Here is an 11,055-nt window from a genome sequence, read left to right as displayed (position 1 = left end):
TTGGTGGTAATTGCTAATTCATAGAAAAGCACGTTCCATTGACTCCCAGGTCTTGGTCTTTCTACCTTGTATAATAATTTGATAATAACTGCCAATGGCCAGTTGCCATATTTGATCGAAGGGTGTTTCGAATGCTAAACAGTGACATCAACTTGCGGTTTAATAATGCTTTATCTAACCAATTGTTAAAAAAAATTCAGAAATGTCTACATCGCAGCATTTCTGTTCAAAGAAATTGCTTTTTCTCGTAGAGGGAACTAAATTTTCTTTCTTGGTTACTATTATCCTCCAACATCTACATCAATCTATCAAAGTAAAATTTGTGCTTCTAGAAAAAAAAAAAAAAAAAAAAACTATAAAATATTATGAAACTTAAGATTCTGGTTAAGAAGAATTAAGAAAAACTAATTATTGTTCATGCAGGGAAAACTTGCAGCAAAGCAAGTTGGCCTCGTTGAGGGTCCTTACACCTTATATTGTCTCTCTTCCTTTCATAATGAATCTTCCATGAAGCTTCTATTGTATGGGTATATATTTTAGTTATGGAAATGTTATGTGTGTAAATGCAAAGAAAAGAAGGAAAGTTTTTATTGGTAAGCTGTGATTTTTCTTTTCCACCATATACACTGGTCATTCACATGTGTGAACACTCTTTTGGCACAAAACTTGGTTCAGCAGCCACCGAACCTCACTATTCAAAGTACTGTCCTAGAGATTGAGATCATCCGTTTTGTTCCTAAACATGGCGGTTTCATCCATTTTGTTCCTCTACGTAGTCATCTTCCCTTATTATGCATCATCCTTAACCTTCAACTTCACCAGTTTTGATTCCAACAACAATAACAACACCCTAAGATATGAAGCATGGGCAGAAACAGAGGAAGAAACTATCCAGCTGATAGGAAAAGCGCACTTGAATAACAGCATTGGTCGTGCAGTGTACTACAAACCCATGCACCTGTGGGACAAAGCTTCAAGGAACCTCACACACTTCACAACCCATTTCTCATTCATCATTGATTCCCAGAATAGAACTAACTATGCAGATGGACTTGCATTCTTCCTCCGCCCCAACGGTTCCACCGTCCCCAGTGCCACGGCCGGAAGAACTCTGGGCCTCACTGTTGACAACCAAGATACACTCAACATAACTGTAGACCCCTTTGTGGCCGTGGAATTCGATATCTTTAAGAATTATTTCGATCCGCCCAATGAACATGTGGGTATTGATGTTAACTCCTTGAGGTCTGTTGCTAATACCACATGGTTTTCTAAGGCTAACATTATGGGAGGGAAAGTCAATGAGGCTTGGATCAGTTACAATGCTACTTCCATGAATCTTAGTGTTGTCTTCACTGGTTTCAACTCAGCCACCAACACTACCATGCTGCAGAATCTGTTTGCTGTGGTTGACTTGAGAGAATATCTTCCTGAATATGTTGCAGTTGGATTCTCAGCTGCCACAGGAACTTCTTTTGCTTTGCACAAAATTCTCTCTTGGGATTTAAACTCAACTTTGGGAGACGACATAGCGAAAGCAGAATCCCCTGTTGCAATGAATCCATCTTCCAGTGCAGCTCCCAATCATGTAAGTAAAATATCCACACTTAATTGGCTTTAGTATCACTCACTCATATAAATTACGCTATTATATTTTTTATTTCTCAAACTCACTAACACTCATAATAATAAAGAGAGAATTTTTTGAAACAAACACTAAGTATTTTAATTCATGGAGAGATAGATAACAACATACATATGAAGCTTTTATATAAGCAAACCTTCACCTTTATATAAGCAAACCTTCATAATAAAATAATAATTCTTATAACAACTAAGCACTAACTGTTGTAATTCAAGAAACATATAAAAACTTTGACTAGTCAATTCCTTGTTCAATTTTGCTTCAAATTCTTAATCATCAATCTTGAGACTTCCAATTCATGATTCTTCATTCTTCTAATATGAAGATGATGAGTGCAACTTGTATTCAATTCCAATTCAATTTGATTTTGAACTTCTTCAATGTTCTAGTATGTTGTAGTTATACTACTTTCTTAAATATTCTTGATTTAATTTTCTAACGATGCCTCCCTTAAATCAAGCTTGTAAAGTTTATCATTCCAAGCATCTTCTTCGACTTGCAAAATAACTCGGTCTTCAATGGCTTTGTAAATATATCTACATCTTGTTCTTCAGTTAGACAGTACTCTATCACAACTTCTTTCTCATTTACCAATTCTCTAATTTTATGAACGCAAATATCAATATGCTTCGATTTTCTATGAAATACTGGATTTTTGCAAAGTGCAATAGCTGACTTGTTATCACAAAATATTGTTGTTGGAATACTTTGTTTCTCGTTCAATTCCTCAAGAATTCTTCTTAGCCAAACTGCATGCGTTGCACAATCTGCTGCTGCTATATATTCTGCTTCTGCTGTAGGGAGTGCTACTACTGGTTGCTTCTTTGATGACCATGAAATTGCACCAGAACCAAGATGAAATACAAATCTTGAAGTAATTTTTCTTGTTTATATCTCCAGCCCAATCACTATTAGTGTAATCGATAAGATTCACTTCATTAGTATTTTCATAATAAATACCATCATTTAAAATACCTTTGATATATCGAAGAATCCTTTTTGCCGCTTGCAAATGGTTGGTACAAGGTTTCTTCATGAATCTGCTAAACAAACCAACTCCAAACACAATATCTGGTCTAGTCGCAGTCAAGTACCTTAGACTTCCAATCAAGCTTTTGTAATATATAAAATCTACTGCTCTTCCTTTATCTTCTCTTAGTAACTTGAATTTCTCTTCGACTGGAGTAGGAACTGGCTTTGAATGTTTTATGTGAAATTTCTTCAAAATATCATTTGCATATTTCTTCTGAGAAATGAAAATACCATCATCTCTTTGAACTACTTCAATGCCAAGAAAGTAAGACATCAAACCCATATGTGTCATTTCAAAGTGCTTTATCATAGCCTCCCTGAATTCTGCAATTATCTTCAAATTATTCTCAGTAAAGATCAAATCATCAACATAAGGACACACGATCAAGATATCTTTAAGTTCAACGAACTTGATATAAAGAGTATGCTCAAACGGACATCTTCTGAAATCATTCTCAATGAAATAAGAATCAATCTTCTCATACCACGCTCTTGGTGCTTGCTTTAACCCATACAAAACTTTCTTTAATTTGTAAACTTTATCTTCTTTTCCAAGAACTTTATATCCTGCAGGTTGCTCAACATACACTTCTTCTTCTTCTCAATGGCATGAATCTCCTCATCCATTGCTTTCTTCCAATTGTTGTTTTTAGAGGCTTATTCAAAGTTTAATGACTCACAATCTGAAAATAGAGCAAAGTTTATGATTTTTTCATCGGACAAATCGTTGACATTACCAACTTCATAATCTGCTAATCTAGCAGATATTCTCCACTCTCTTTGTGATCTTCTAGATGATTCTGGTTGTTTGGTTGTGTCTGATTGTCTTTCTTCTACTTCATCACATGTATTTGGAATTATAGTCAGCTGCTTTTCTGTCTTTGTGTTCCAATCCCACATGTCTTTCTCGTCGAATGTCACATCTCTGATGATGATTACTTTCTTTATTTTTGGATTGTACAACTTGTATGCTTTTGAGTCTGTGCTATAGCCAATAAAGATACACTTCTCGCCTTTGTCATCTAACTTCTTCCTTAATTGATCTGGTACGTGGATATAAGCAATACAGCCAAAGACTCTGAAATGATAGATGGAAGGCCGCTTTCCACTCCAAGCTTCCTCTGGAGTTTTATCACGAACACTCTTTATTGGACACCTATTTAAAATATGAACTGCTGTTGCAACTGCTTTTGCCCAAAACTCTTTAGTCATTTGTTTTGACTTGAGCATGCATCTGACCATATCCATGATGGTTCTGTTCTTTCTTTCAGCAACTCCATTTTGTTGAGGAGTATATCTAGTTGTTAGTTGGTGTTGAATTCCGTATTGCTTAAAGTATTCTGAACACGCAAGATACTCTGTTTCTCTGTCTATTATGAGAATTTGATTTTACAGCCACTTTGTTTTTCGAAAAATGCCTTGAATGTCTTAAAGAAATCACATGCTTCTAATTTCTGCTTCAAAAAGTATACCATGTATATCTACTAAAATCATCAATAAAAGTGATAAAGTACCTGCTACCACCATTAGTTGGAACTTCTACAGAATAGAGATTTGAAAGCACAATTTCAAGTAATCTTCTAGCTCTCCATGACTTTTCTGTAGGAAATGGATCTCTGTGCTTCTTTTTCAGTTGACAAATCTCACAAATACAATTGGGAATATGAATCCATGGTAGGCCAGAAACAAGTCCTTTCCTTGACAGGTAGTTTAGGCCATAAAAATAAAAATGTCTAAACCGCATGTGCCACAGCCAGTTATCATCAAGTATCACAGAGCTCATGCAAGAGGAATAGACATGTTGAATTTTTAATGGAAACATTCTGTTTGAAGTCATCTTTACTTTATCTATGAACCTTCCGTTGTTGTCAAACACAATGCAATATCCATGATAAGTTATCATCTTATATCCCTTCTCAGATAATTGTCCCATACTCAGTAAATTGTAATCAAGTTCAGGAGTATAGAAAACATCAGAAATATAACTCAGAGAACCATCCTTCAATCTAATTGGTATGTGCTCTTTTTCTTCAATAGGGATCTTTGTACTATTACCAAACTTCAATAATAGTTTAACGGAATCATCTAATGAAGAAAATAACTCCTTTCTACCAGACATGATTACTACAAGCATTATCCAAGTACCATATATTTTCATCTTCAACACATGAATTACTTATAAAAAATAAAGTTTGAATACCCAGATTGTCATCAGTATTTTGATGCTGATTTTCTGCAACATGTGCTTGATTGTTATTCACCATTTTGAATCTGCAATCTGCTGCTTTGTGTCCATACTTTCCACAATGAAAGCAGTTGAAATTGGTTATTTCTTGATAAAAATTGCCTCAACCTCTTCCTCGGTTGACAAGCCTGAAATTCGTTCCACCTCTTCCTTGATTAGGTGGTGTAAAATTATTGTAACTTCCTTGGTTGTAATTGACACGACCTCTACCTCTAAAACTTCCTCTGCCTCTTTGAAAATTAAAACAACGACCTCGTCCTTCTTGTGTATAACTTGATGCTGCAACATTGTTTAAATTCACTCGACTTTTCAGGGATTCCTCAGTTGATTTTTCTGACATCTCCAGTATTCTGCTGATGTGGCTTTCCATGGTTCCTTGCAACTCTGCAATCGTCATAGTATCTATATCGTGGGACTCTAGTATCGTAGTCACCATATGGTCATACTTCATCGGCATGGTGCAAAGAATTTTCTCCACCATTTTACTATCGGACATATCTTCTCCATAGACTCTCATCTTATTGACAAGATCTGTAACACGAGTAAAATATTGCTCAATAGTTTTTGAGCTATACATCTCGTACCTTTCGTATTATCTTCTGAAAGATTGTAGCTTTGCTTTCTGAGCTTTATCTATGCATTTGTATGTCAGCTTCAACGTGTTCCACGCTTCCTTTGCACTTTTGGCATTTGCTATTTTGTCAAATACCATATAATCTACTCCTTAATGAATTTGAGATAGCGCCAATTGATCTCTCCTTTGTTGGCCAGCATCTGTTTCTTCTTGCAAACCCGGTTCAATAAAATTTCATAGGTTCTGGGCCTTCAAATGGGTGGACATCAAAGTCTCTTAATAACTATAATCAAGTTTCTCATCTAACTTGTGCCCGAACACACAATATTGAAAGTGTTTGCCATACCGACTCTATGAATAAACAACTATGTGAGAACTCTCTCACACCTCACAAACTCTCAAACATCAGGTGCTGGATTAACCAACTCTGATACCAAATGTAAGTAAAATACCAACACTTAATTGGTCCTAGAATCACTCACTCCTATAAATGACGCTATTATATTTTTCATCTCTCAAATTCACTAACACTCATAATAATAAGGAGATAATTTTTTGAAACAAACACTAAGTATTTTGATTCATAAAGAGATAGATAACAACATACATATGAAGCCTTTATATAGGCAAACCTTCATAATAAAATAATAATTCTTATAACAACTAATCACTAGTTGTCATAATTCAAGAAACATGTAGAAATTTTGATTAGTCAATTCCTAGTTCAATTTTGCTTCAAATTCTTAATCATCAATCTTAAAGCTTCTAATTCATGATTCTTCATTCTTCTAATATGAAGATCTTGTATTTAATTCTAATTCAATTTGATTTTGAACTTCTTCAATGTTCTAATATATTGTAGTTATACTACTTTCTTAAATATTCTTGATTTAATTTTTTAACAAATCAGGAGAAAAAGGCCAGCAACACCGGACCAACAGTGGGATTGGGAATTGGTGGAGTTGTTGTGTTTGTTGGGTTGTGTTTGGTTTTGGTTGGATTGTGGAAAAAGTGGAAGAAAGGAAGTGATGAAGAGGAAGATGATGATCAAGATTTTGAGGAGTATGTGGGGGAAGATTTCGGAAGAGGAGCAGGACCCAAAAAGTATTCATTTTCTGAATTAGCGTTTGCAGCTGATAACTTCAAAGATGAGAACAAGCTTGGTCAAGGTGGATTTGGAGGTGTTTATAGAGGGTATCTCAAAGATATCAACTCCTACGTTGCCATCAAGAGGGTTTCAGAACATTCTCATCAAGGAATAAAGGAATTCGCATCGGAAGTAAAGATCATTAGCCGGCTTAGGCACCGAAATCTTGTCCAACTGATTGGTTGGTGTCCGAAAAGGAAGAAGCTCTTGCTTGTATATGAGTACATGCCTAATGGAAGTTTAGATGTTCATCTTTTCAAGAAGCAGAATCTGCTGGGATGGACAGTTAGATACAACATAGCTCGAGGCTTGGCGGCCGCACTGCTATACTTGCACGAAGAATGGGAACAATGTGTTGTGCATAGGGACATCAAATCAAGCAACATCATGCTGGATTCAGAGTTCAATGCCAAACTTGGGGATTTTGGGCTAGCAAGGCTTGTTGACCATGCAAAAGGCGCGCAAACCACGGCTCTAGCCGGTACTCCGGGCTACATGGCTCCAGAATGCAATACCACATGGAGGGCTACTAAAGAATCAGATGTGTACAGTTTTGGAGTGGTGGCATTGGAGATAGCATGTGGAAGGAAACCCATCAAATATAAGGCTCCGGAAAGTGAAATCAATATTGTAGAATGGGTGTGGGGTCTTTATGGAAGTGGAAGGGTTCTTGAAGCAGCGGATGAAAGGCTAGATGGAGATTTTGTAAAGGAACAAATGAAATGCTTGATGGTTGTTGGGCTGTGGTGCGCTCACCCATGTCACAACAATAGGCCTTCAATAAGACAAGCCATTCAAGTTCTCAACTTTGAAGCTCCCTTACCCACTCTTCCAGCAAAGTTGCCAGTACCAACCTATCTTGATGGGTGAACAGTGCATATCAGAGCATAAGTTCTAGTTCAAACACAAACACAAGTTCTTCTGGTATCATCACAGCTCCTGATGATGTGCCTCCCTCTAAATTGCTTCTGATAAATTCAGTGTTTCCTTTAGAGTATGTTTTCATTCACATTATTTGAGTTTTCTATTAAACTTTGATTCAATTCGGTCTTATGAAACATAAATTGATATAATTGCCATTTGTAATAAAAACTTATGTGTAGCAGAAGTGGAATTGTTTGTTTTCTCTAAGTACTTGAATGAGCCAACCCTTGCCGGGAACGTTCTTGCCTTGTGGCTGGTAAAGTTGAGCCACATCCTTTAGCTATATATAAATAAATAAGGGTAAAGTACGAAATTGGTATCTTACGTTTGGGTGTAATTCTGTTTTGATCCTTAAGGTTTAAAGTGTTCTATTTAAATCTAAAAAAGTTTTATTTAGCATCAATGTAGTCCCACCGTGAGGTCAAAGTTAAATAATTAATGAAATGTCCTACATAACAGTAGTACAAGACAGGGCTGATAATTTAGAGAATACGTTCAAGCTCTAGAAGTACAAAATCAACTGTGGATACATCAAAACATGTATTTATCATTTTCCTTAGTTTTATAGAAAATATTTCATTTAAATTATAAGAAAAATGATAAATAAATGTATTGATGCATCCACGGTTGATTTTGTGCCTCTGGAGCTTCTACTCATTCTTCAGGTTATCGATGTTATTTTTGTACTGCTGTTTTGTAGGATATTTCCTTAATTATTTAACTTTGAGCTCATGGTAGGACTAAATTGAAGCTAAATGAAACTTTTTTAGATTCAAATAGAACACTTTAAATCTTAAGGATCATAACAGAATTATGCCTAAACGTAGGGGATCAATTTAGTACTTTACCCGATAAATAAAAAAGAAGAATATTAGTAACTTTTTGGGCACCAAGTAGTCCTTTTCTTGTGAGGTTTAAATACGTGCGAAAGGATCTACTAATGCAATGGAATATAACTGAAGGAGTTTTAGGATGTGTACATTAAGAATAATGGAAGACATTTCTCACATTTTATTTTGTCAATGTGATCGAGAAAGGCTTTCTAAATTGGAGTAGTTGACAAATCCATGTTCAGGGTCATTAATATCTGCCACGGATTGGAAGTCATTGTAAAAGAAATAGTCAACTATTATTAAGAACAAAGTGCCTTTGATTGCCATTTGTCACAAAACCAAATCTACCTGAAAAAGTTAATGAATTATATACAAGTTACTGAAGAAGATCAAGTAAAACCAAGTCTTTAATTTGTTTAACCAGCAGCGAGCAGCCCCTAACGGTTTTATACCCACCAAGATCACAACTCTCATACTCACACAGCACTTGTGCTAAGTAACAATGGCACCACCTGCTGCAACATCTATCTGCCATGGTGGACTTGAGAACTTATCTTCCCGACTATGTTACCATTGGATTCTCGGCTGCCACAGGACATTTGTTTGCTATACATCAAATTCTTTCATGGGATTTCAACTCGACTTTGCAAAAACCACAGCTCTAGCGTATTCGTCATCATGAGAAGTATCTTTCAACTAGTGCAGATAGATTTGCAACTAACACTTTGGTACTGTTACTGTAACTAGCATTGAAGGCAATGATTTCATATATTCAATAGACCACAAGTTGTTGATATCCATGGATCCCAATCATTGATTAATACCGGACACTGACACGTGACATTAAGGTAGTGTTTGTTAGTAGAGACACAACAGAACAGGAACTGAGACAAAGACAATAGGACAGACACATTAAAAATTATGTTTTGTGTATTGTGTTTGGATACGATGGATAGGACACTAATGTAATGTTCAGTATTATGTTTGGATACACATGGATAAGACTAAAATATTATATAAAATGACTAAAATAGCCATGTGATTCCAAATTTTTTAGTATAAACTAATTTAATAAATAATAAGAGTACGTAGGAGTAGACAGTGGGAACTTGAAAAAAATATTTAAAGCAGTCAAAAATTTTAATAAAAAATTATATAATAGTATTTATATTAAAATAAAATTTATAAATATAATTATTTTTTTAAATTTATTATTAATATGTAGGAATACATATGGTTAATATTAACAAAAAAATCTGAATTTGATTAATAAAAAATTTCATTTAGGTTAATAAGCCAAATTAATTTTAAATACAAAATCAGTTTTAAAAAAAGAATCCATTTTTAAATGGAAAAAAATTAATTTTTGCACATAAAAATTTATTTTTATTTAAAAAATTAATTTTTTTATCTAAAATTTTATTTTTCTTTTCAAAAAATTAATTTTTCTTTAAATTATATAAAATCAATTACAATTTATAAATTATTTTTTAGCATTTTAAAATATCAATTTTACCTTTATAATATTTATCTTTTAAAAGTCTCCAGACTAATTATTTTTGTTATTATTTTTATTACAAATCAAATAATATAATATAAGGTTAAAATGATGTTGAAGTAAGAATGATAAGAAAAAAGAAATTATCCAGTTTAATAAAAATTTTTATAAAAAGGAGAGAATACCTGAGAAAAAAAGAGAAAGAAAAAGAACGTAGAGATAGAAAAAGAGCATGGAGTAAAAAAAGTATTTTGTGAGAACAACGCAAAATAGAAAAAATAAGAAGGGGTAACAGTGGAATAATAAAAAATAGCACCATGGACAAAAAAAATTCATAAAAACAGTCCGTGTCCCTCTTCTAAATCCCGTGTCCATCATTGTCCTTCATAAAAGAGTGGACACAAAATATAAAAAACTGTCTCAGAGATAATATGTTCAGTGTCCATGTCTTTACTTCCAAACGCTTTTTAAGAATGTGCTGTCCATGTCTCCGTGTCCTGTTTCCGAAAACAAACGCTACCTAAGGGATACGTCGACAGGCAAATTTTAAGATCTTATATGACACGGGGACATGCATACATATAAAATATAAAGTATTTTTTTAGATAAATTGTAATGATATTTTGATATTTTATTGATATTAAAATATAAATTAAAATTTTTAATTATTTTTAATGTCTTATTTTAATTATATCAAGTATTTAAAATATTTTTGTTTTAATAAATAATAATATATACTGTATTTAAAATTATTTTAAGAATATATGTTAAAAATAAGACTGGACACGCCGATACGTGATGATATTTAGGTGTGTCCAAATGTGTTTGGAGAAGAATTTTTTATTTTTTATTAAGATACGGTTAGAAACAGTAAACACGTATCAGACGAGTGTCCGAAATATGTTCGACACGCAGACACGACAACTTAATGAAATATCCATACTTCATATTTGATTAATAATTTTATTTAGGATATTTTCTCTTTTTTATTTTGATTACTTCTTATTCTACGTGGTCCTTGATACTAATTATTTTAAGAATTTTACTATCTTATATTGATTAAACATATCATAAAAAGAATATTTTAATATGTTAAATATATTCAATATATTGAAAATATAAAAAAATTTATTTTTTCAAAAATTAATATTAAAATA

At 33.6% G+C, this 11,055-nt stretch overlaps 1 protein-coding gene across 1 annotated transcript; it reads left to right on the top strand.

Moving 5' to 3' along the window:
- The first annotated feature begins 413 nt into the window (after window positions 1–413).
- LOC112791322 (L-type lectin-domain containing receptor kinase IX.1-like) lies at window positions 414–7,772 on the top strand. The gene is made up of 2 exons (XM_025834104.3): window positions 414–1,588; window positions 6,407–7,772. The coding sequence occupies exons 1-2, from the start codon at window positions 743–745 to the stop codon at window positions 7,511–7,513; spliced, it is 1,953 nt and encodes a 650-aa protein (XP_025689889.1). The 5' UTR covers window positions 414–742; the 3' UTR covers window positions 7,514–7,772.
- Window positions 7,773–11,055: the final 3,283 nt, after the last annotated feature.

This window comes from Arachis hypogaea, chromosome 3, assembly GCF_003086295.3.
Source record: "Arachis hypogaea cultivar Tifrunner chromosome 3, arahy.Tifrunner.gnm2.J5K5, whole genome shotgun sequence".
Classification (NCBI taxonomy): Eukaryota; Viridiplantae; Streptophyta; class Magnoliopsida; order Fabales; family Fabaceae; genus Arachis; species Arachis hypogaea.
Note: the sequence above shows the minus strand (reverse complement) of the source record. Positions and strands in the feature narration are given on the sequence as shown.

Coding starts and splice junctions, on each gene's coding strand:
- LOC112791322 (XM_025834104.3), top strand. CDS start 743: ATGGCGGTTTCATCCATTTTGTTCCTCTACGTAGTCATCTTCCCTTAT. Junction 1,589..6,406: donor CCAGTGCAGCTCCCAATCAT/GTAAGTAAAATA, acceptor TTAACAAATCAG/GAGAAAAAGGCCAGCAACAC.